The 26,477-nt window shown below is 38.7% G+C and overlaps 1 protein-coding gene across 1 annotated transcript in view; it reads left to right on the forward strand.

The window, feature by feature from the left end:
• Nucleotides 1-12,778, forward strand: part of LRRIQ1 (leucine rich repeats and IQ motif containing 1) — a 151,874-nt gene extending 139,096 nt beyond the window's left edge. Inside the window, exon 26 of the mRNA XM_029910868.1 lies at nt 12,642-12,778. Coding sequence (XP_029766728.1) covers nt 12,642-12,778 — 137 coding nt within the window. The remainder of the gene's footprint in view (nt 1-12,641) is intronic.
• Nucleotides 12,779-26,477: the final 13,699 nt, after the last annotated feature.

Consider the following 26,477-nt stretch of genomic DNA (forward strand, 5'->3'; position numbering starts at 1 on the left):
CTCCATTTTTCCTAATTTGAACATATCCTTTTTTTCTCCTAATCGTTGGCCTTCTCATCTTTTATTTCCATTCTCCTCCTTGTTTCTGAGGCCTGTAATTTTGTTATTATCTTTTAAAATGGGATTCCCAAAAACATATGCATGATTTAGAATTGAAAATCAATGGGACTTGTGCTCTTAAATCACACAAGTGCTTTTCAGTATCCCACCTTTAATTCTTACCTCTCCTTCTCCCCACATGCTAGTCTCTTGCTGAGTCACTGCTTTAGGAAAGCATCATTTCTCAGGCAAGGAAGTTTGCCTTAATCAGATGACTAAATCCTGGCACATTTTCCTCATCATTCTTTTCAGAATCTGCCCTCGACTTACGGTCTCCACTGCTAAACCTCTATCCACTCCCTGGTCACCTCTCACCTAGATTACTTCTCTACTACATCAATACATTGTGAAATTAAGTTCATCATGGTTAATGAAGCATTTGTATTCTACAGTGATGAGACTACAAAAAACCCTCTAGTGAAATTAACTAATTAAATAAACAGTAATCTCCAAACAGTCATTCCAGAAATTTAGTCTTCTGTATCATCTTTATCTTTATTTTGCTGCTAGCAGTCTGTAAACTCATAGGGCAGGAAACATTTTATTTCTGAGCTAAATCCCAAAGTTTTTACTCATATTTTACTGAGTCTATCTATCTAGTTAGCTAACTGCCATTGACTCCAGTGATAATGTGCCTCAGTATAAAAATGGACCAGGGATCTCCATATTTGACCTTGTATCTTTAAAGAGATATATAAACTACAACAGTATAAAAATGTTTATTAATAGTAATAATATGCACAAAAGGCAAAGTTGCCATGGAAACCTTAATTTTGAGTATCCTAGCTTTTGCCTGCTCAACCAGCTGGAGAAGTACAGGAGCATCAATGTTCTGGACCCTCAGAGGAGACGGCATTGGGTACAGCTGCCCTTACTTAATTGATTTACTCTAGCCAGTAGAACTACAGCATGCAAATTAATGTGAGGAATGGTGATGAATGATTGAGTTGTCTCTGATATCACAGTGATACTAAAGAATGACATGAACCGTTGAATTGTCCCTGATTTGTAATAAGTTTCAAACAACAGTCATTAATGAAGTTGCTTAATTACAAACTTTTTCAAATGTGCCTTTTTCCAGTTTTTCCAGTTTTGACTGTATGGAGAGTTTAAAGGATTAGTAACAAGCCATTGGAGAGGCCTGAAAGATTCTGAAACTCAACGTAATTTTGTAAAGAAATTTTTAAGGGATCATTTTTAATTAATTTTAACTGCTTAACAACTTACTTGAAAATAGCCATAAAATTCACTCTTCACTCACAGATTAAGTGCTGTAAATTTGGAGAAGATATAGTGTATTAGTCATACAGAATAAGGTCTTTTAACCCCAGCCTTACATTAAATTGAACCCTGCCTTACCTCTGGAATCACAACTACTGCCACCATAATTTGGAGTAAGGTGGATATCTTCTGTAGGCTTATTGCTAGGTGAGGTGTCCACATGTATTTTGGCAGGCCTGCATTCCATCAAACAGAGGACATGATGGGAGAACAGACAGCTGTACAAACTTTAAGTGTGAGGTGATTGGGAAATGTTCTACGATTCTAACATGCTTGAAATCTTGATAAAGGTTATAATACCTAGTAGAATGGCATGGATACCTATTGAAAAGTCTGATAATTTTAAATATACCTTTAAGGTTGTGAACACTTCATAGTAATAATTACTTATTTAAATGTATAACAGCTCTGTATATTTAGGACTGTATGGTACTCTCAGCTGTAATCAAAATACAGACTTTCCAAATATGTACTTTTTCAACTGATGGATATAATATTAATACTTTTTATTCAATATATAATTAAGAATAAAACAATATCAGCTACTAACAGAAGTTACATAATGTTACTTTAGCTATTATTGAGTTTATTAAGTTGTTTTTTAAAGCACAATGTGTGAGAAAACACAACAGAATAGAACTTATTTGCACAAAATCTGAGAGAGATAGAAAACTGATTTTCTGTGTATAGCAAGTGAATTGTATCACTGGCCTATATTATAGCTACTTGGGAGAAACTGTGGTCTAGTGAGAAAAGTATTGGAGTGGGACTCTGTCACTACCTGCTAGGTGAACTTGGGCAAGTCACTTCCCCTCTCTATACCTCAGTCTCTGCATATGTAAAATGGGGATAATAATACTGACCAAATATGTAAAGTGTATTGATAGCTACTTATGAAAACTTAATAGTATTATTTTGTTAACTACCAAGAGTATTATGTGAGAAAAGGAGCAAGTCAATACTAATTATATATTTTCTGCTCATTTATGAGTTAGCTAAACTGCTTGGAACCTCCATGTCAAGACAGGGGTAGGTCCTACAAATGGATCCATCCAGGCATCACAGAGAACCCCATTTAAAGTCAATGGAGCTCTGTACCAGTGCAAATCAATTTGCATGATCAAGGCCTTTATTGGCAAAAATAAACACATGGCCAGACACGTGAGGCAAGTGATGTACTTACCAGCAAAACAAAGCAAAGTTGGTTGGTCAGACTGTAGGTCTATCAGCTTTGACAGTTTCTTTATTTTCTCTAACTTTTTTCTGGATATATTAAATGACAAAAGTGCAGTATTACTCTCAAGTTATATTATTTAAAATTTGACAGTGCATCATAAAATAAAATGTCACAATGAATTAAAGATTCATGAAAATGACATGGGCTTTCTTTTCAAAAAAATTCTTTAGACTTAGGCAGGGGTGCTGGAACAATTTGTATATTGGAGGTGCTGAGAGCCATTGAACCAAACTGTAAACCCTGTATATGATGGAAATAACTTCAAGCCAGGGGGTGCAGCAGCAGCCCCGCATCCCTACTTCCAGCACCTATGGCCCCAAGCCTACAAGTGAAGTGATTCAGCATGGGTAGGTAGAATCCTATATGTCCTCTTGGAGCCCCATTGATTTCAATGTGCGGGTGCAGGGATCCTCCCCCATGCAGCCACTTACAAGAAAAGCACCTTAGGTTTGATTTTAGTAGAGAATCACAAGTAATAATGGGACAGAGTGAAAAGCTGGACTTCTGGGTCAAATCTTGATTCCACTGAAGTCAGTGGCAAAACTCCCATTAACTTCAGTGGGACCAGGATTTCACCCATAATTCATTAATACCCTAATAATAAAGACTATTTATTGCATCCCTTTAATAAAGTGCTTAATCTGTTTTTAGGATACGTATTTTGTTGGAAAAGCCCTAGAAAGAATGCGTACATAAATATTGTTTTCACCTCCGAGGCGTGTGTGTGTGTGTGTGTATACAGATAGAGAGACAGACATAAATCTATAATTACACATACAAACTACATTAAAAGAACATTATTAAGGTGAAAAAGTCAAACACTCAAAAATTAGGAAAGGCCAGAATTAAGGTGCCTGTGCAACCTTAATTTGACTCCCTTGTGCATATTCATTATGAGGGTCTAGTTAAATGAGTACATACTGTATTTTTTTCAACAAGTTCCCTGTGCATAGAATGGATAGTGCGCATTTAAGAGGCAGCTATACAATATTTTGTTTTATCCTTATTGTTCAATGTGTGGCCCAGGCCTTATTTATTGCACACTATTCAAACCCTGCTCTGAAGAGAGAATTATTATTTTCCATATGGGCTTTTCTGTGGTACTCATTGCTATAGTACACGGGTGGCCAAACCCATGTGACTCTTTTACAGTTAGAGTGCAGCTTGCGGGGGCCCCACTATGTCCCCCATTCTCTGCCTACCAGACTTAGGGGAGAGCTCAGGGCTTCAGCCCCGTGGGAGGTGCCTGCCAGAACTCGGGGTTTCAGCCCCACTCTTGCTGAAGCCCCAAGCCCAGGCAGGCATCTCCCGTGGGGCTAAAATCCTTAGCCCCACCACCCTGCCACAGGGCAGAAGCCCCAAGGCCTGGAAGGTGTTCCTGGCTCTCGAACTTCTGAAGATTATTGTATATGGCTCGGAGGGTCAGTAAGTTTGGCCACCCCTGCTATAGTATATGAGTGCTTCCAGACATTAATTAATTTATTTCACAACACCCCTGTGATAGTGTGGTGGCATCCCTACTTTACAGATGGAGAACTCAGGCAAAGAGACTTAGGTCAAAAGTATCCACTAATTTTTGGCACCCAATTTGAGATACTTACCTCCTGGTTATTTTCAGAGCATGTAGCATAATATAGCACTATATACGTTCAAAGCACAGCTCTCATTGACTTCAGTTGCAGCTGTGAGTTCTGGGCACTTTGCAGTTCAAATTCCAGGGTGTGAAGTCAGGCACCCAGAAAAGGAGGAACACATAACTAATGACCACCTCTGAAAAGTTTGATTCAAGTGACTTGCCTAGCATCACATAGTAACTTAGTGACAGAGTCAGAGAGAGAATCGAATTCTCCAGGGCAACATTCAGTGTCTTGACCATGAAACTGTACTTCTCTTCCTGCAGTCCCGTCTCATTTACTATACATCTTCCATCATCTACAACAAATGGACAGGGGTCCAGCAGACAAAAGCCTCCTTTACTACACAATGTTTATTTATCTCCACAGCAGGTCCATCATATGCACTGAATGAGGCAGGAGGCATTTGTGCTTATAATTGAAGACTGTATCATAGTCCATGTGTACATGGGGAACTGAATTAAGATTGCAAGGCGAACCTTAATTCTGATATTTCCTAATTTTGCGTGCTTGACTTTACAATATTAATCATGTTGTTTTAATGTAGTTTTTTGTATAGAGTTTTCTAGGTTTTTAAATAAGCAAACTGAAAAAACAGAAATTCCATCGTGTAACATATTGACATCTACTTGGGTGATTATTAGGGCTGGAACCTTTAGATCCACCACACAGACCTCTGCCACTTGAGCTAACTGAGTAAAATAATCTGTCATCATTCTCTATCTGAATTAGCACCCACTTTGCCAGTGGGTTTTATTGATATTTACTGATTTCAGAGGAATGGTGAGAGACAGGAATCTGGGGCTTCATTTCGGGCTCTGGAGAGGAGTGTGCTCTAATGGGCACAGACTTTTCTTCTTATTTCCCCAAGCTTGACCACTTCTGCTCCTTTGCCTCCAACCTGTCCCAATCCTGTCTCTTCCTCATCTGTGGCTCCTTGTCCCAGTCCCATTCTCCTCATCTAGCCAGTCTCAGGCTCCACTCCTGAGCTTCTTATCCCAGTCCTAGTCTCCCACCACCAGTCCCATGTGGTCTTTTTCCCACTCTCAATCCCAGTCTCCTTGCCATTTCAGTGCCAGTTCCCTCCTCCCAGCTCCTCATCCCCTCAACTTCCAGTCTCAAACTCCCTCCACCCCCACCATTGGCTCCCTGTCCTATTATACTGCCTCCCTCCCCCCCCCCACACACAGTCCAGTTCTTGTTCCCTTTGCATTTGATTCAAGCAGTTTCCTGTTCCATGCCTGGACCTGGCCCAACCTGCAGGAGCAGTTGTAGGGAAAGTCCTACTCAGTCCATGCAACTCCAGACCAGAGATGCTCAGTGTGGGCATAATCTTCTAGAAAGTATCTGCAAAGCTCTAGGAAGTCTGTACTGATCATGTGTGAACTAAGATTTTTGAAAGGCTTATAACGTGGCTAAATTCGAACAGATCATGGGAATGGTAAAAGACACATCCCTGACACAAAGACTGCCTCCTTGCTAAAATTGAAGCCCCTGCTCCATAGCATGGATGTTGCTAGAGCTTCTCAGATAAAACGTAACCAAAATAAAAAGAGTCAGCCTGAGGCAGATAGCTGGCATGAAAAATTTATTTGAGCCAAAATAGGTAAAGGTTGGCAAAGCAACTGAAAACATAGTCTTGTAATGGGAAGTGCCAGGCAACCTTAATATCAGTCCCACCTGTGATTTAAAAAATGCTGTGTTTTACAGTTATTTGTAGGGAAATTGAGAAACTGGATTATTAGCTTTTTAAAACATTGTTTCATGATATAGAAATGCCATAAATAAATAATTGCAAATTAAGGCCCATATCCTGCAAACACTTAAACGCATGAGTATCTTTATGCGTTTGGGTAGTCCTTTGGAGATCAGTGAGGGTACTCATGTGCATAAACATTTGTAACATGCGGGCTGAATTGACAAAAAAATATTTGAAATTAGTTGTCTTGTCTATAAAATTCAAAAATCAGGCTCCAATCCTATAAATGCCTATGCAGGTCCTTAATATGAAGTCAAGAAGACCCAGGCAAAAAGTTTAACACTTGCCTAAATGTTTGCAGGACTGGGATTTAACCAACAAGAATATCATTAAAGATGTCATACCCCAAATCCTGTGAGATTTTTTTCCTCATCTTTGATCTTTACACATCCCTTTCTAAATTGTACACTTGTTAAAAGTTCTGAATGTACTGTCTCATTTATATTACAAAATCTGATAAGAGGAGTTGTTTTTAACGGGTCTATTTTTGAGTCTGAAAAGTGGTTGAGGCTTCTTGATGCTACTGCAGAATAAGAGTGAAATAATAATACAGGGAAAACTGATCAAATTGAAAATTAGAGTAAAAGTATTAAAAAGTCATTTTAAACTGGTTTAAAAATGTCTGAGACAGTGTAACTAAGAAAGATCACAATATATGTTTATTGAGATACCAAATATGTTATACATTGGGGGTAAAATCCTCACCCTACTCTAATACTCCTATTGATTTCAAAAGGGCCAGAATTTCACCCTCAGAGTTTTCTATTTATTTTCTCCCCTGATTTTTATCTATTTATAAAAAAAAGTTTAAATGGTACAAATAATATTCAGGGGAAGTGGCGAGTGTAACTTCAATGTGGACATAAGAAACAACATTAAAAAACAACTGCTGATAGATTGTAGCATCTAGCTCACCCCTAAACCTCCTGAATCTAACTCATTCGCAGAGCTTAAATTGATGTAAACGCTTTGCTGCTAAGAATTCGTTCTGGTCACTTTCATTAAAATGTTGAATTTTTCTCTCCATGCTTTCTTTTTCAGTATTTGCTGTTAAGCAATACAATATGGTAAGGACTTTGAAATGAATTATATATCCAGACAACATGTTAGGTGTATTGATGAAAATCCTATGACGTCTTAGCATACATCATGAAATTTCTAACATAACTTGTTTAACAAAGGTTTTTTCTAGATACCAAGAGTTTCATTCAAAGCATTTTACATATTGCATTACTTATCCAAACAGAGCATATGTAAACCTTGACATTTGTTAAAGAACCGAGGATTTAACCAAAAAAGACCAGAACAAATCATTAGCAGAAAACAGATTAAACTTCAGAGAAGTGACTGCATAAAAATATGAACACACTAACCAAACTCAAGAGATGCTTTCAGCACATATTTAAACAAAAATATTATTTGGTGCGTACAAGCACCTGAAAATATCTTTGAGACTTGGAGCGTCACATAGCCAAAAACACACAGTGTTACTATAAATAAATCATTTTCAATAACAGCTTCACAATTTTAGAGGTATGAATAGTATGAGTTAAGTCACTTTTCTTGTTTAAGAATTGTTCACGATTTTATTCCCACCTGGCTAACTGTTATAATTTAACACAGTCAGTGTATAATTATTTTATTTAATAGACTTGTCTGATTCTGTTTAAATGTAATACTAATCATACTTATTAATAAGGGTATTCTTGTAGTTGCCAAACAAGTGCCAGTACGATCCTGTTGTTTTGCATTACTGTTTATTTTGTCACTATGTGTATTCATTTCAAAAACGCAAGGGCCTGATCTGAAGCCCACTGAAGTCAATGGGAGTCTTTTCATTGATTGCAGCGGGCTTTGGATAAGACCCAATACAAATTAATGTATGGAACACAAAATGAAGTGAAGGTATAATGATAACCAGTCAAAATTGTTTATTTACATATATTTAACAAGTGATGAATGTAAATACCTCCAGCTATTTTGTCAGCAAAAATTCTCTTTAAAAATTACTTGTTTATTCAGTTGTATACTAATCCACTGTCCATTCATTTCAGAGCCATGTTTTTCAGTTTAGAGAAAAGAAGCTATTACAGAATTCAATGCTGTTGTAAAATCTGTTCATATTGTCATATAATAGGAGCTTTTATATATCATTAGCAATAGCAGTATAAAGAGTTATAACTAACCCTGGAAAGATTGCAAATTATTGTTTATGTGTAGGGTCTGACTCTGAGAAAGGGCACAAAGATAACAGCTGAAGGCCCACAGAATAGTTTTGCAAAATAAATACCTGACCATGCAGCCCTTACTTATGTAATTAGACCCATTGAGATTAATGTTTGCTACAGCACCTTGAAAAATACAAAATGCTATACAAGTGCTAGGTATTATTTAGTAGAGATCTCTGGCTTTATCTCCCGAAGCTCCAATCAGTCATCTTCCTCTGTCTCTCCATTCTTTCGTTGTCCCCACTCTTGGCTGTTTAAAAAAAAACACTTTAAAATAATATTCCTGCTTGGCCTCCTGTGGCCAGAAGGAAACAAGCAGCTACAAACACATATACCAATGAGGAGGAGGAGAAGTGAAATCAAAAGAAAAAAGTATAAATAAACAGAAGAAACATAAACTGGGATTTCAGTTACCCATTCATTTCAGCGAGAGACTGCAGTGCGGAATTTCTGGGAATAAGTGGTGCTATATAAGTAAGGAATACTCTCTCAATTCAAAATGGTGTTGCCGATTCTGCAAGTACCTGTTGTGCCCCTGGATCTAGATGGGATTAGGAACACTGGAGATGGTTCTCTCCTTAGTGGAACGCTTCACTCAACAAAAAGTTTGCCCAGGTTTCTATTTTGATAGTGTAGAATTAAGAGACAGATTAAATTAAAATTACAGACCAGTTGACACCAAAATAACTAAATTGGTTTTAATTGACATCTTTTGTTATTTCGGTGCTAGTCTGTGTATGGACGCTCATTTTGTATAAATGAGACACTCTTAATGCAAAATCAGTGTGTCCATGCACAACTTTCACTGAAGTATCTAACTGTGAATTACAACCAAAACAGTTATTTCAGGGTCAATTTGTGTATAGACAATTCCCAGTTCTGCAGTGTCTGGCCTGCATCTGGCTCCTCTTTCTTTTTCTTCCCCACAGTTTGTTTCTACATTCAACTCCAGGAAGGACTGGGATAAAATTGGGGTACTTTTCTTACTAGGCGAACTCCACCATTGACTACCCAGACTGCCTTTAGCATAGATCACACAATCCCAGGGCCCAGTCTTTCAATCATGATTAATGTGTAAGCCAGTGGTAGTTTTCTGTGTGTAAAGCCTGCAGCATTAGTCTAGAGTAGGTATAGAAAAGAACAGGCTTCACTATACTCCTATGCCAATCTGACTTAATTCTGTGTTCAAGGGACAATCTTTAGGTATGATAAGGTTGTTTAATCTCCCTATCCATTCAGTCTTTAGCCTCTCTGCTAAGACTGTCAGTAGTAGTAATAATAATAATAATAATAATGCCTAATTCTTATATAGTGCTTTTCATCGATAGATCTCAAAGTGCTTCACAAAGGTCAGTATCATTATTCCATTTTACAGATTTGGGGAAACTGAGGCACATAGCGGTGACATGTCTTGTGTGGTTATCTTATAGCTTCCCTGAACTCCTGGGATTTTATAGTAGTTTGGTTAGTCTTTCCCTTCAGAGAGTAGTTGATTTTTTTTAGCCACTAAAGAGCAATCCTTTGCACCCCATATATGGATCTTGTCAGTTATGGAGGTAGAGAATGGCTAGATAATCAGGGAGCCACAATTGGCACTCTTACAAATCCCCCTCTTTGCTTCACTGAATATAAACTCAGTGAAACAGAGAATCTGGTCATGCAGAATTTTCTGGAAACTTGCAAAACCATCAAAAGACTGAGAGATTAATCCTACTCTGTGACATTGTGTAACTGCGTAGACTTTTTGAAGTCTGAGATACGGTTGTCATTCTTCCCACCAGGTTAATCACAGACTGTTGGAACACCACTTGTTGTCGACACAGTTTTCAAACTCTAAACATTATTAAATTCATATTTATTTACAAAAAAATTTAACACACTTTTTTCAAAAGAAAAATATAACAATCAGTTACAATCAGAAATACAAAGTAAATTTGTGGACATTTGAAGCTGAAGTTTGGGGACTTTGGGGCAAGAACAGTTCATGCCGTAGTATAACATGGTTCCCTTCTGTCCAAATAGAAAGATATATCTCAATAATTTTGTAAAACATTAACAATTATCTTGCAACAAATTACACCAAACTGGAAAAAAATCTTACATTACCATTTCAGAATAATATTTCATAGTAATGGAAATGTAGTACTGTCCCTTCCAATGAATTGTGTACATTTATATGTGGGAAAGCAGAAAACCCTACATGCAAAGATTTCTGGAGTCCTTCCACTGGAAATCAAATTTAAACAATATAGAAATTTACAAGCAGCTAATGCTATTAGTAGTTAGGGTGTGATTAATTTCAACTTTTGCTCCATTGAATTCTGTCCCTTTTGGGTGAACTTCCAGAACCGTTTTGGTATGGAGTTTTTTTTCCATGTAAAGAATATAAAAAGGTGTGAGATGGGGAAAGGAAAAAAATAATTAGTGTCCCCACCTTCACCCATTCATATTGCTACAGCTTATAAGAGAAATGCTGGAGAAAGACTGTCACATACATACAATAGCGCCAACTTTTTTTTTTTTTTCAATCTAAACATGTAACAATGACTTCCTCTTTTTCACAAACAAACCATGTTCCATATTCTTAATTCTTTGTGCCTTTTCTTCTTAGCAACTGTTCTTTCCAGCTTCAGAATCTCTCCTTCAGTTGAGAAAGAAACTTCTTAGTATTATTGTTTTATTACGCTTAATTTGAAATTTCACCAAAGAAATTATTGAATTTACCACTCTGCTGCTGTCAGCTTCGGGTATCTTCTGTGAGTACTTTGTCTCCAGGTAAAGAATACCCTGAAAGTTTACAATAAACTTCATTAATTATTATATACCTTAACTCCAACTCCTTGCTCCCTAATAAAAGTCCTGTCTGTACTAGTGACATTATCTAAAAATGTGTTACCATTGGTAAGGTAACAAAATGACCCAATGTTGAGAGCCTTAGTGTAGATGGGGCAACAGCTGCCACAGGCATTTTTGACACAATATTAATTAGGTCTACTGTAGGCAGTATCAGAAAAGAATTGTGAGGAAAAATTAAATAAGAAAAATATGTATTGTTTGATTAAGTCACACCTAAAAATTGGGGATACATAAAAAATATTTGAAGGGTCACAATATCAGGAAGAGAGAAGTGTTATTTTGCGTAGTGCATGACAGTATAACTAGTAGTAATGGGATAAAATTAAAAGGGGTGATGGAGACTTAATATCAGGGGAAATGTCCTGACTGTGAGATACTGTTAGACTGTAGAATAAGCTCCAAAGGGAAGTAGTGAGAGTGCCATTGCTTGGGACTTAAAACTAAATTAGACAACACATATATATATATATATATATAACAGTGTACAATCCTGTTTTGGCTGAGATGATATAATAGGCCTTTTTCATTTCTAATCTCCATGATTATATGAATGGCTTTAATGCAGCTAATTAAAATTGTTGAAAATAATGTATGGACTACCCAAAAAGGGTAAATCAGAACAGATTCTATTGATAACTGGCAGAAAGTCACTTGTAAAATTTTGTTATGCTTGCTTAGCTTAATTGCTTGGTAATAGACACCTTAGATAACTGTGTTATCTTCGCCATTTTCCTCTCTGAGGATTTGCTACACAATGTGAGATGTGTTACACAGAATATGAGAGGATTTTACATGCCTAATGAGAGAGAGGGAGACATTTCTATCAATTGAAATGTTGATTTTCTTAAAATAAAATTACATCTATGGCACTCTCTATATATTACTCTTGTCTATTAAACTACCCATCTTGTCTCACGTGGCTTGTTTGTAGAAACCAGTAGTTGCATTACTTAGGTATTTGTATAGATGTTACTGAATACTGAATAATTTCGTAAGATTTAAAAGTTTTGGGGGGTATAGTGTCTTTATATATGCTTGTTGTCCCAGTTCTGTTTTCATCAGCACTAATGGCAAAACTTCCTTTGACTTCAATTAGAGCAAATCTGACCTATTGTATTTGTACTGATGTATCAAAACAATAACCAATTAAATAGATAAAACCGCCAAGCTTGTTCTTTGTGTGGTTACAAAACATCTTTAATTATAAGAGTGACTTGTTTCTCTAATGTATCTTGTACGTATTCTTTAAAATAATTTCAAAATGGGCAGGGAAACTTGTTTGGAAACTACATTGCCTATGTCTAATAATTTTGCAGTTTATTTTCCAAAATACTGTATTATATTTACAAAATTACTGCTACAAGCTTCTTTTAAATCTTGAAATTACTTTGAAGAAAAAGCACAAAGACAAAAGACATAAGCTATGCAAAGATATAAACTACCAAATTAGACACGTTGATGGAAGAATTTTTCCTTTATTGTATTAAAAATAATCTAATTTGGCTGGACTGATGACATATTTTCATGCCACTTGTTTGATTGTATAGCAAAGGACATATCTGCTTCAGAAAGAACACACCCGGGTCCATTTCGTAAAGAGCGGATATCGTTTCGAGACCATCCAGTCCAGCTTAGTGGGGGATGGGGAAGTGGCAAGAAGAAGGCAAAATCTTTGAAGAATTAGTTGAAACTTCAACATGGAAAATGTATGGAGAGCTGTTTCTTTTCAAGAGGTCTGTGATTATCAATTATTTCAGGATTCTACATATATGTTACCAATTAGATACAAAGTTTCCGAGAACTATGTTAGATTTATTTTACCATACATGTTTTGCAGGTTTTTTTGTTTTGTTTTTGTTTTCTGGTGATGATATTCTGTACATATCATATTTTGTATTTGCAGTTGCTTCTGTGTTCATGTGGTATGGAATACAGAATCCATTAACTTCTGTTACTATAATGTGATTTGTGGGTTTACTCATAACAACTAGTTTAGATGTATAAATGCAATAATGGGTCATTATTGAGCATGTATGTTAGAAACTGAAGTACTGATTTCTTATAATACAATAATAATATATATCATGTTTATACTTATGAACTGTGTTGTGAACTCTAATGGCCAAGAATGGCACCCTGAGAAAAGTCTACATGTATGTATTATTGAAAAAGCAATGGAAATTCTCAGCACATTAGAAGCTTATAAAATGCTAGTATCTGTTTCTAGTAAGATGAGAGGTGCATATGAATTCTAATACTAAATTATGTTAGTACTGTTCTGTTGTGATGCTATGGCAAGCTGCTAATATTTTATACTTTTAAGGACTTCTAACATTTTTTCCAGTGAAAAATTGAATTTACCATCCTGAAATTTTCTCCTGTGGTAGTGTAGCATTACATCTCTAGGTCAATGATAGGCAGTCTCTATTTGTTCAAGTAATTAGTCTCATTCAAACTAATGTGTGCATGCGTAAAAGTTATGTGATACAGCTTTAATGAAGGAAGCCTGAGAAATATTATGTTTACCTTTAGCATGCTTGAAGTGGGTGCATAACTCTCATTGTTTTTAATAATCACTATGTTCATCCATAGACAGGACAGAGAAGATCGTTTGATTTGTATTCCTATTTTTTAAATGTTTTCTGTTTAGAAGGTGGAAATTGCTAATTGGATATAGAGAAGCAAGTCTTTGGTGATTCCTCATCTGTTTGCTTTTGTCTCATCCTTTCTTGTGAAGCCTTAAACTGCTACAAACTGAGACTGAAGTGGGAAGGCTAATGGGGCTTGAGATGTCAGTCAATAAAGAAAACATAAATTCTTATGTTGTCCTTGTTTTTGGCACATGGTGTAAATTCCATATGACGTTGTTTTGTAAAGTGTCCATCATATTGTCTTCTTTTAACATCCACAAGTTAATATGGATTGGAAGTGTTTAACTTTATTGTCTTTTACTCTGAACAATCCAAAGGAAAGCTGCATTAATACTGATGTTTAAGGACTTTTACTATTCATATGCGAAGTCATGAAGCTGATCTCCGCCTATTTAAGTGCCTCATTATTTAAAAGGAACAAAAACGTTTGCTAATTTCTTATCATTTAAATTTTGAAAAAGATAAATTGCTGCTTACTCTATTGGGCCTGCTGTTCATAGCGAAGGCCAGTGTGAGTGAAGTAACTGATGAGCCTGCACTTTGATCACTTAGGCACCAGTGAGTTCCCCTGGAAAAGGCTGATTGGGGAATATACCGCTAATTCGCTGATCAGGGTGAGCTGAGGAGTATAAAAGAAGACACAAGAAGGAAGGGAGGGGAGAACCTGGGTTAGCTGATCCCAAGTATGCACTGAGATCTCAAGGAAGGGAGACTCTATTTGTCTCTGGCTGCCCCAGACTATATTGGTGATGGGAATTATAAATAAATTCACACAAAATTGCTACTTACTTGAACAAATCTGAGAGGTTTCTGGGGCATCCGAGGGTGGGGATGGAGCACGCCCCATTACACTGGTTACCTTATTCAGGATGAATAGAAATTTATCAATAGAACTGCCTGTGGAGTAAGCTGCTATCCATCATAAACAAGAATATAAAATGCCCGTAAGCGGTGTGTTACAGCATCCAGTTCTTTAGATGTGTTCACAATTTGGTACTTACCTGATCAAATACCTGTTTTAGATACTGAATGTTAATTTGAAGATCCAGATGCACCACTAGATGCCATGTAGATGTCCAAATTTGAAAACTATGACTACCGTTATAATATCAAGGATGGCACCTCTGCAGGAACAACCTTCTTCCATCACTTAAATAACATGGTTTTGAATATGTGCAGCTGTACAGTCACTAAGTAGATGTCTGACTATATGTTTTACGTGTGTATCAGCTGAAGCAGAGGTCCGAATGTAACATCTAGCAATTGATTCATTGTGTGATTTGACACACACCCATGGGTGTAGCAGATGGCAATCTGCACCCCACTGCACATGTGAGAGCAGCTACAAATGAAGGGGATTTGTATTTCCAAATTCATGCTTTGTAAAGGGGAACTGTACCTACTTTCCTCAGGGCAGCATTGTAAATTTCCAAAAGTTAAGAACCCTCTCCAAGCATGAATAAAATGAGAACTGTTTATGCCAACCGATTTGGCATCATCATTTAATGTACATACTATGTGATGAGCAAAATGGTAGTTTTGTCTTCACTGCTCTACAACATAATCTGTGAGCAAGTACTCTGAAGTCAATTTTGTAGCAAACTTCTTTGTTATAGTATTATACTTATTCTGCTATTCCACAACTTAGCATTGTCATGGTGGTGTTTATATAGCATATCCACCCAAAAGTCAAGTATGGACTATGCCAAGATATGCTGCAGCCTTTACTACATAATGTTGCAATGTCATTATACATTGTATATCAGATTGCACAATTTGCTTTTTCAAAGAGCCCTATTATACGATCAGAACATCAAAGGGGCACTGGGTCTGGTCAAATATAGACAAAGGAGTCTGATCCAGCTCCTGTTAAAATTAATAAAAAGACTTTCATTGATTTCAATTGGAGTTGCTTTTGTGCAAACATTTTATAGCGGAAGGTACACAACTTTGTAATGTCTGATATTATGAATAATAAGTATGGATGTCTACAAATGGCAGCATATTTATGAGACATGACATCTTTTCACTGTCAATTGGGACCCTGTTCTTTACAACAGTGGTTTTCAATCTGTGGTCCACTGACCCATGGAGTCCACAGACTATGTCTAAGATTTAGGTCTGCACCTCCATTTGAGGTTCATAAATGAAATAAAGGTTGAGAACTGTAGCTTTACAACACAAAGATGTCAGATGCTACTTCCTGTATACACCAGAAAATGCTTCCCAGTTAGGAACATGGTCAGAGTATTTTCAAGGAAAAATTTCCCCTGGAGCTAGTTCTATTTTCTGACGTCAGAACAGGAATGTGCTGAATGAGGAAAAGCTGATATAGACTAACACTGACCCTGTAAACTGAACACCCTTCTCCTCTCCCCATTAATGGTTTAGCAAACCCACATCCACAAAAATCCAAGAGCATAGTCTGCTAAAAGTTCTACTGTCCATATGGTGCCCCAGCACTCTCAACAACAATCCACCAACATTTCCATCTAAGGCTTATTTTTCTTTGTACATCCTATAAATCAGGAAGAAAAAATTAATGGGAATAGCCACTTAAAAATTCTTCTGGTGAGTGTATAGAATACATTCTCAGAAACCTAAAAATGCAGTGATTCCAAATTATATTGGTCATTTCAATCCCAGAAATATACATGGGGAGATTTGTTAATAACTGTCATTTACCAAATCGATTTGAAAGACTTTTGAAATTTTTACATGTATTCTCCTCTGATCCAAACACTGAACTCTCTTTGCCTATCTAGCTTACAGCTACTTGATTCCCTTCTACACCATAGTATCTGAGCTCATAAAATTAGATTTTTTTTAACTACTTGTTTATTTAGAAAGTTTTAACAGGTTTATAGCTATTTGAATACTGGTAATCAAAACATCCTCAAATGGAGAGACTGTAACCAAAATTGAACATTATTACTCAGTTAGACTAAGATGTGTCAATGATGCTCAAATAATCTGTGCTTGAATGACCAAGTACCATAATTATATGTCTCTTGTTCATGATACTGTCCATTTTACTTGTATAGTAGACAGTTATTAAACAGTAATCTTATTTTAACAAGAGATTATTCTTCAAAATGCTCTCTTCTTTTAACTGATCCCCATTTAACAAGGTGCTGCTGTATATACAGAAAATATATTTTGGTTGATACAAAGAAAAAAATATTCTACAGCTTTCCTTTCATGGAGGGTTAGTGCTGCATTTTACCTTAATGGAGAATCATAATTAATTTTAACAGGCCTGTCCCTTAAAGGTGGATCTACTGTATGATGCTATAATTTTCTAAGATGCTCCCATAACTAGGATCCAGATCAGTCCACAGATACACAGGAGCATAACTACCATTTGATTGCCTACTGCACAAATTACAGGCACTGCAAAGAATGTAGTTGATTAACAGCCCTTTGATTTCAGTGTCACAGCATAGTAAGGCAGTCATGGAAATGTGTATTTATGGAGATACATTCTTTCCTTGATGAACGCCAAAGTTACTCCTATTAGCAGTAATGGAAGCCAGGTTGTACTGGAAGGTGATACCTTAAAGTGACATTGTATAATGAGAAAAATCCTTATGAAAACTAGTTTTTATTGGACGTCCCCAATAATACAGAAAAGAACTGAACCATATTATGCACGATTAGGTTGCCAAATTTCCAATCTTAGATCAAAGCTGTTTGTACTAAACTGTACTAGCATAGAAGTCTTACAGCAGCAATCTTTGTTGCTTGTTTTATTTTTTACCTGCATAAGTGGAAAAAAAACAGATTATCTAATTTTAATCTTTTTAAAGACTTATGAAAAATATTATCCTGGCTTGGAATGGGAGTTTTAAACCTAGTAAGACAAGGAACCAGATTCAGCACTGATTTACAGCCTCTGCAGGCCTAAAAATTGATAGTGGAACCCATGACACATAATTAACTAGAGTCTGTAGGATACATTAGATAAGACTGGGATACTCGAGGGAATTGGGCATTATTCCAGTCTAAAATAGAAAAGGAAAAATTGTCCCTTCTCACACAAAGTCAGAAAAAATGGCCTTTTTGTGTGAAATTTAGGGAAAAGCCCACCTATAGATTAACACATTAACACTATTTCAGCTCAAGGCTGCTGACACTATACCTTATAGGTGTGGTCTTGTAGTAGTTCCTCACCCTGTCCCCAACTGCCCTATCTACATGTTGTGCAGCAGGGGGAAACTGATCACAACTTGTAGAGGCTCTGCCTAGACCCTCCTCCCCCCAACTCACTCAGGCAACTCATGGTGGTGCAGAGGGCCATGTATATGCAGTTGGGAGACTTTCTCTATAAATACTGAAGCACTCCTGACATTTCAGCCAACCTTGCAACTGTCTTGGAATTGCGAGTAACTTGAACAGAGACCCTATGTAATCGACCCTAATCCCTTGTTGGACAAGCCTTTTCTATGGGGATTTGAAACTGACAGGAGTAAAATTGTGAAGAGGAAGCATGTATGGGTTACCTGTATAACAACATACAAATAGATGCCTATTTATGGGCAAATGACTGGACAGGTACACTTTTTAATAGTCTAGTTAAATAATGTTAATAAGGCAGGTTAGCAAAATTCTGCCGGTCCATTGCTCCAACTGATTAAATTATTTGTGTTTTGCTGGGATTTTGGGCTGATTGGTTGTTTCGGAACTGGAGAATTTTCATTTGGTTTTTTGTGTTTCCTTTAAGCATCAACATTTACTTTCCTGCACCCACATACTAAAGAAAGCCAATAACCACTGATCAGATAGTCGCCAAGTGTCCTGGTGGCTGAAATGCAGTGATCTCTTCAATCTTTAGGGGCAAGCAAGTACATTTTGTGCCGTAGCTGATATTTGATTGCGTAACTCATTATGTTGAAAGACCCGTAAGACCCACAACGCAGTTAGTTAAGACTTTAAATCAGCTCGTTTGGTATTTCTCTGTCCAAACCAATTTTCGAGGGAAAGTTGTTGCTATGTAGCTAGGGCTTTGTTAATTAAATAAGCAATAAGAAATAAAGACTAACCTGTATTTTTGTATCGGTGTTAATTGTCTACTGCTGTGTGTCACGATTTTTAAGAGTATTAAAAAAACAAGGTTGATTCAAGTTGCTGTGGATGGAGATAAGCTATTTTCCGGCAGGATGACTGTAATAATACCTGTCATTTCAACAGGACAGGTGTTCTGCCATCATCATCATCTGCAAGAGATTAAAGAGTCTGCCCATTTGCAAAAACACAGGACTAACGTGAATTCTTTCTCTGCCCCGTGTAATGAGTTCTTTGTATTTCACCTAATTTAATTCAGTTCCTCAGCAATTTTCTTTTAAAAACAATTTTCTTAATGTGGGAAACGAAGAATGCCTGCCACAGAAAGCAAATACTATTAAGCAGATGATGGAAGTGGAGGCAGTCCAAGAAAATTAAACAGGCTCAACTAAATAGTGATTTCTAAAGACTTTTTTCCCCCTCCTCGCAAATAGTTTTTTTATTAAATTGGAACCTCTATGAAGAACTGGACTGATGAAATTGAATGAACTTTTTGCTGCTTAGGCGATGTTAGTTCACAGAAGCGCAGTACAGCGGCTCCTTAAAGACCACAAAGGAATCTCTATTTTTAAAATGTCATAGTTAGAAACAGTGATCAGGTAGCTTCCTTTCTTTAAAAGTAGCAGTTTCATTCCTTATTTTGGGCCCATTCCCATTGACTCCCATTAATTTTTTTTTCTGAGAATAGATGCTTTAGGCAACAGTTGTTATGTGGGGATCCTACTCACGTTGATGTCGTTTTCATTAATACTCATTTGCTTTGTTTCTGTTGCAGACCGTGCATTTAAAGGCTGGTTGAGTCCATTGAGTATATTGTATAGCGCGGCCCTATGAGGTGATTAAAGTCAGTCTCTTGATCCGGACAGCGTTGGTGTTGTATTTGTTTGTATGTTCCTTATCTGGCGTTTCAGACCTCAAGTGGCTATCAAGGATGAGATCAATCTGGTTCTATCCTATGCCCAGGGCATGCTATCCTGCTCGCTTCAGATATAGGTCTACAGGGCTGCCCTGTGATCAAATACAAATAAAGGCGTCGAGATCCACCTTCCCTTGGTTATTTGATCGCACCAACGATTTACTGGCACTAATGCAGAGATACACGTGGCTTATGTTTGAGCTCTATGTATCCTACTTTGCGCCATTTGCTTGCATTCCCCTGACAGGCAAATGCCTCGCCAAAGGGCTCAGGCACGTTCTGCCGCAGTGGCAAGTGGACGTAGGAGTTTTGTGTAGACAAGTTACTTGCACCCCCTCTGGATATTTTAGGCCATTTGTAATGCCCTGGGTTAATTTTGATTGCACAATTTCGAAACAAAAAGAATACTGTCTCTAGCTATGGACGGTGAGATGGGGCTTTATTTGCCAATATCAATATTTGTGTGGAAAGCTTAAAATATGTTGTTTTTCCAAGAGTTAGAGTTTAAAGGGAAAAGAAAAGGACCGTGGATGAAATATCAGCAGCACATCGGTTACCCACTAAGTCCTTTTTTTTTTTGTATTCACCTAGGTGCTCATGGTAAGAAAAGCCGAGCGAGAACCTTCAATTAGCTGGGAATAAATGCTCCATTAAGCACTCAAAACGGCTCGAAAACTACAAAACGGTTCTCACCGAAGGGCAAAATAATGCTGAGACTCTCCAGATCCAAACCCTGAAAGGGTAGAATAAAATCGCTTTGTGGCTTTCGGCCTGGGCGCTGTATGAGTAATGATGAAGCTGAATTACACATTTTTGAATCTGATCTAACATTTATGTTGCATGGCGAAAAGCAGCGGCCTTTCAGCTGATCTAAGCTTGAAAACTAGCAGTCCCTGTCAATGTGGGTTTAAATCGACTCAATGTAGCCGTTTGTTAACGCAGGCTACATAAATAGCGACCTTTTTTTAGCCCTTGTGCGATCTGTAACCGACTTTCTTTAGCTTCGTGCTGCAAACCAAGAATTTCGACCTATATTTCATGTTGTTGTTTTTTTTAAAATCGTGAGATGACAACTCAACCCTAAGCCCACCCACACCAGCCTCCGCGATGCTTTCCTGTGTCTTGGCGTCGCTGCAGTAATGTAGCCGGTATATATTTAGAATTGTCCTAATAGTAATCAAGAGGCCAGCGAGGTAAGAGTGTATGACCATTACGGGTTTTTTTTTAGGTGTGTGAAGTCTTGAATTTTTTAGAGTCCAAGTCGGGGCTAGGTTGATTCACTTTGGGGTGATTCTACATAGAGAGGATTTTTTAAAATTTAATTTAGTTAGGAGCCTTCGAAAATTAAAACTCTCAATAAGCTCATTTTCAAAAAAATACATATAAAAATTAATTCTGCTGGGAAAATGAGCAGCAAATGTTCAACTTTCACTTACTAGTGAGCTTGTTTAGTCGTGTTTGGGCCTCTTTCTTAATGTGACTGTTTCTTTGATGTGGAAAACGGTATTTGTGTTTTTCTTTATATGTATCTCCTTGATTTATTAGACAGAATGGCACGGGGGTCAGACCTCATTTCAAACAAAGTTTTCAGCTGCTGCAGAGGAGACCTACCTCAGCTATCTCCCCTCTCATTTTGAACTGGTTTATCCTTGTAAAGAGTGCGAATTGAATACGGTCCAGATGCTCCACCTCCTCTAGGGGCCCGATCCAACTCCCAGGGATGTGAAAGGAACTTCCTATTGACTGCAGACTGACAGTTAGAGCCGGCTCTAAAGTGGAGTACGGGACACGATCGGGTCCTGGAAACCTGCATTCTTGAGTAGCTGGTCTCATCCTTATGACACTTATTACTCAAATTTCAAACCTTTTACAGACTTGATAAAGAGCTAATATAACCCCCAGATAATATGCAGATTGAAGTCGTGTTGGGTTTGGTTTTTGCAACACACGTGAGTAGGCTTCATTATCATTTAAACTAGATCCTGTTAAGAGCTCAGTCTGCTTTTGTGGAGCATCTCTGTTGAGATTCCCTACTGAGCTAAGATTAAATCCATACCACACACTACACAGTCTCAGACCATTTTGTTTTTAGCGAAACGTTAGGTGGTTTAAGAATAGTCATTACGTACTCCAAATGGAAATTCATCAAAGCTGGAGTAGCTTTTGAAACAATTTTGCTGTTTCCTGCATGGGCAAAGCAAACTTTTACGTTCCCTACATGTGCTGTATTTTTCCTGGACATCTATTTGAGGCAAATTAAACTGACAGGGATTTTCTTCTTTTTATCTGTGCAGGTGTCATAAAAGAAATCAGCTAAACCACTAAGGTATTGTCAACGCATCAAACGGTAGATACCACAGCGTTACTGCTATTTTGCCCTTGGCTGGATTGTAGATAGGAACGGAAAGTGCCTGACCTTGCATTCCTTGGGTTTTGGCTGTGGGATCGGGACCGGCGTAACTAGTAAATGATCCGTTTGTTTTAACTTACTACAGATAGCGATGAAAGGGATTTATTAGAGCCAGTCTTTTTCTTCTGCCAGCACAGGATTAAATATTAAAATATCAGTAAAAAACTTGATTTATTGGTACGTTTTAACTAAGCCTACGGAGCCCAGATATTAGTAAAATTTCTGAAAATATTTTTGATTCAACATTTTTTTCTCCAAACTGTGAAATGCGAAGAGCATCTGTCTATATTGAACCAAATTTGTATGCGTTAATGGGGGCGCGGCGAGGGGGAAAGAAAAATCATCAGTTTGGACACGACCTGTCTCTAGAACTTAATAGGGTTGAATCGGGTCCTTTAAGTATCCTGAGTGCTTCGGTTAAACATATTCAGTTTTTTTAATGCATTGAACATGAAGTTTACCATATTAAGTAACTCGTTTTAAACGGCGTGTAAATACATTTAAAAACGCTGGCATTGTATGTTTATTATAATAATATTTGATTTGATATTTTTCCCAAACAGAATGTTTTGGTAAAATGTAAATCGGTTAATCCATATTCTACATCTATATAATTTGGCTTCTCCCAATCCCTTAGATAATTTTTGGTGAATAGTTCTCACGTCATATCATTCCTGCAGGTTGCACTTTATGTTTTATTCGCCTCTCTTTGGCTCGCCCATCGCCAAAAAGAAGGTCAAGTGAGTCATAACTAAGCTTTAGAAAATGATTCATAACACTGTAGGCTGGTGTATTTATTTCTTGATGGGTTTCACTTCAGTGCAACTCTCGAGTTATTCTGAGATAATACAAATCTATATATTCAAGCATGAAAGCGTGGGTGGGTGAAGCCTCCACAAAGGAAACAGAGGGCACATAAAATATTGAACCGTTTGGCCACTTGCCATTCTACATAACATTCAATTACTTTCGTTTTTTTCATGGACTTTTTTTTTTCTTTCCCGGCAGTTGACATGTTCGGTCATATTCAAGTTTTTTTTTCTCCCTGGCTTCCCTTACTGGTATACCTCAAATTCACTTTGTAAAATAACCCTGTAAAAGCATCCATTTTACAACCCCTATAGCTTGTCATTCCCTTATCATGGGGTTGTGTTAACAGCTCGGGAAGAACGCCGTAATGTAGAGACGCCAACCTCTGCAGTAAGAGATTTCTCTCTGCCGCTCAACCTAAGCGAATAATTTCTCTTTTCCCACAAATATATGTCGTGTTTGCAGCACAGGCAATAAAAGCAGCTTGTTGTTTGGAAGACATCAGCGGTGTAAAGTAGATCCCTACAGTCCAGGCCAAAACACCAACCGTATGCCTGACCCTAATGCTAGAAAAAACATTGGCTGAAATAGAGGGTGGGGGTGGTCTTATTTGAAATTTACAAAGGAAATCCCTGAGTCTTACTGGTGTTTTAGTCCGCTCTCTTTGTTTAAACAAACTGAAGAACTAAGGGAATTCCCTGGAGAGTGGGACATTAATTGGGCCGTAGGCTGATGCCCATAAATATAGGGACAGGGCAAACTGGAGAGACAATGTGAGCAACTCGTCTGGGCTGTAGCTCCAGGCAGTTTGTCCCAAATAATGATGGTTGGTTCAGTGGAGAAGTTTTAACGACACATCCAATTCCTTTTTTTCCCAAATAGGTTTTGTTTTTAAATCAGGGATCTGTTTGTGTTTGATGTTTGCTCATAATTCACTCCTGTTGACTATCTTAGTTTAGCTTCCTGATTGCGCTCCTAGACAGCGAACTGATCCCGACGGGAAGGGGAAAGGTTGCGAAAGAAAGAAAAAGAAGCCAAGCTCTGTGTTGAACACGAAAGCCCTCAAAAAGGTTCTGAAGTTCCGAAATCTCAGGGCTAGGAGCCACTTGGCAGCGGATAATCCGGGGGTTATCTCGGGGGACAGCGTTTCCCTGGCCAGCTAGCGTTCGCTGCAAGGGCAAGCGCCTTCACACCACCTCTGGCCACGAAACGTCTCTTCATCACACGCAACACCCTTTCACAGCAGGTTCAGGAGATCCTTCATCTCTTGAAACACAGCGGCACATCTGTGCGCTGCCCTGCCTAGCGGGGCGGGCTGGCTGCTGCACTCAAGGAATCTGCCCTACAGAAAGATGCTTTTTCAGAGAGAGAGAGAGAGAGCTCCCGGCGCTGTGTGATTTGCCTCCTTCTCTCCCGAGATCTTTAAAAGCCCTTTACATTTTTTTCTGCAACTGAAGGCAGCTTTGCACTTTCAAGTTCTGAAGAAGAATAAATTTACGAATGTGGCGCCAATTTCCGCCCCCCAGTTAAGTCCTTCCACCCCTTTGAAGTCAGCAGACTGGCACGGATGTAAATGGGAGCAGAATTTGACCCCTAAACACACAATGGGTGGTGGTGGTGGTAGTGGGTATCCCCCTGCCCCCCGCACCCTGTCTGTAACAGATTCAGCCCGGTGCTGTGCTATCATAACCAACAGCCTCTCCATCGAGGTGCAGCTCTAGGCGGGAAATGGGATGAGAAGTGGTGGTAGCCCTAGGCGCTCAGCCCCATCGCATGAGGGTTTTTCCTTAGAGCGAGAAGGAACCAAGCATCAAGCGCAAGTGAAAGTGACGGTCTCACTTCGGATTCTCTGCGGGCTGCAGCTCCCCTCCTGGTGTGCAGGAGTCACTCGGCGCTTGTTAGGAACGCTCAGAGCTGTGACGTTACCATGAACAGCCTTTCCAGCTTTGGAGACCCCCCCTGGCACCCAGAGAGCTCTTTCCTTGCCAGCCAAGTGCCGGTGAAGCGTTTATTACGGGAGTTTGCCACCAAGCGGGCCCTGAGTTTAAGCACAGAGAGAGCTTCGTGTCCCTCTCTAGCAGGGATCCCGTGCAACACAATGTGTTTCCTAGCGTCTCTGGGGAGAGTCCAGGCTTGAGGTCTGCTGGGAACCGGTTTTACCGGCAGATGCGCTGTTCCTTGTCCCCGGCTTCCCTGCAGTTTACTAGCTGCCTTTTAAGAGGGACATTTATTGGGATAAAAGTGCACTGCAGGCTGCAACAACCTTGCATGTGGTTTTCATTTAAAAGACACCGAGCATTCTTTTTCCCCAAGGCGTTCAGTGCTTTTAAGGCATATTTGTAAACAAGCTGACAAGGCTCTAGTACACAGAGATACGGATGGCCTGGGATTATTGGCCTATTTTCTCAGGTCAGCGACAGGCGTTGAGCTGGCTGGCGTAGGGGGGAAATGTAACGTTCCTCACACAATTCGCTCAGGCGATTGAACGTAGCATAAGGAGGAGCAGAGAGGCGATCAGAGGGATTCCTGTGTACGTGCTAGCCTCCGCCTCTGGCCCTGCGGCTTGGCTGAGCGAGGCTTGCAAGACGCAGCTCGGGCTGAGTCCGCAGCCACAGCAGATCTGGGCCTCAAAGGCGCTCCACCAAATGTCCTGTTAAAACCAGTGATCCAGCTAGAGGAGCAAACCTAGCGCTGGACCTACCCAGGCATACACAAGCCCAGGAGTGTGCCTGCCTTTCCCATCCTGCACCAGCCGCGGTGTTCTCCCCATCTTTAGCAGGACATTAAAAACCCCTTCTTTAGGGTGGGTGTTTCTACTGATGGTCCAACTCCGCTCTGTCCTCTTTGCTGGCACGTTAACTAGACCCCGACGGGGGCGGGGGGGGGGGTGTCTCACTCCAATACACTACATTGTTAAACTGTATAGTTTCGTTTAGGGTTCATCCAGTGACAGTCAGTTACCATCAGAGCTTTAGGAGATCTCCGCTAGAGCCCTATAAACCAGAGGGCACATCGGCGAAAATGTAGCATAGACAATGTGTAGTTCAGTGGCGCTACAATGGCTGTTAGATAGTGAGAATGCCAATGCAGAGTAAGCTGGACAGCCAAGCTAATAACCTAAGGCACAGGGAAACACTAAATAGTACAGTGCTTAGGAAGTGGCATTTATATTGATAAATTAGACGGGTCTTTTAGCCAGAATATGTGTTAAACGAACACACACGAATGTTCGTTTCTAGATACCCTAGAAATGGACAAATATATCTCGACATAAATCGGCCTTGCCTACAATTCTGGTACCCTTCTGGCTTAAAAGCAAGCAGGGATGTTCATTTTAATGGTTTTTTTTTTAAAACTTCAATTTATTTAGATGAGAGAACAGCAGAGAGGAAATGCTTAAAAATGAGGGTTTTCCCCCTTTTCTTTTAACTGTCCTACACCCCCTCCCCAGCAAAGTGGGACAATTAATAACAGGACAAGACGGGGGGGAAGGATTATTCGGAAGGAAGAAAATAATTCCTGCCGAATATTC

This window comes from Terrapene carolina, unplaced genomic scaffold (genome assembly GCF_002925995.2).
Source record: "Terrapene carolina triunguis isolate 2854851 unplaced genomic scaffold, T_m_triunguis-2.0 Scaffold68, whole genome shotgun sequence".
Classification (NCBI taxonomy): domain Eukaryota; kingdom Metazoa; phylum Chordata; order Testudines; family Emydidae; genus Terrapene; species Terrapene triunguis.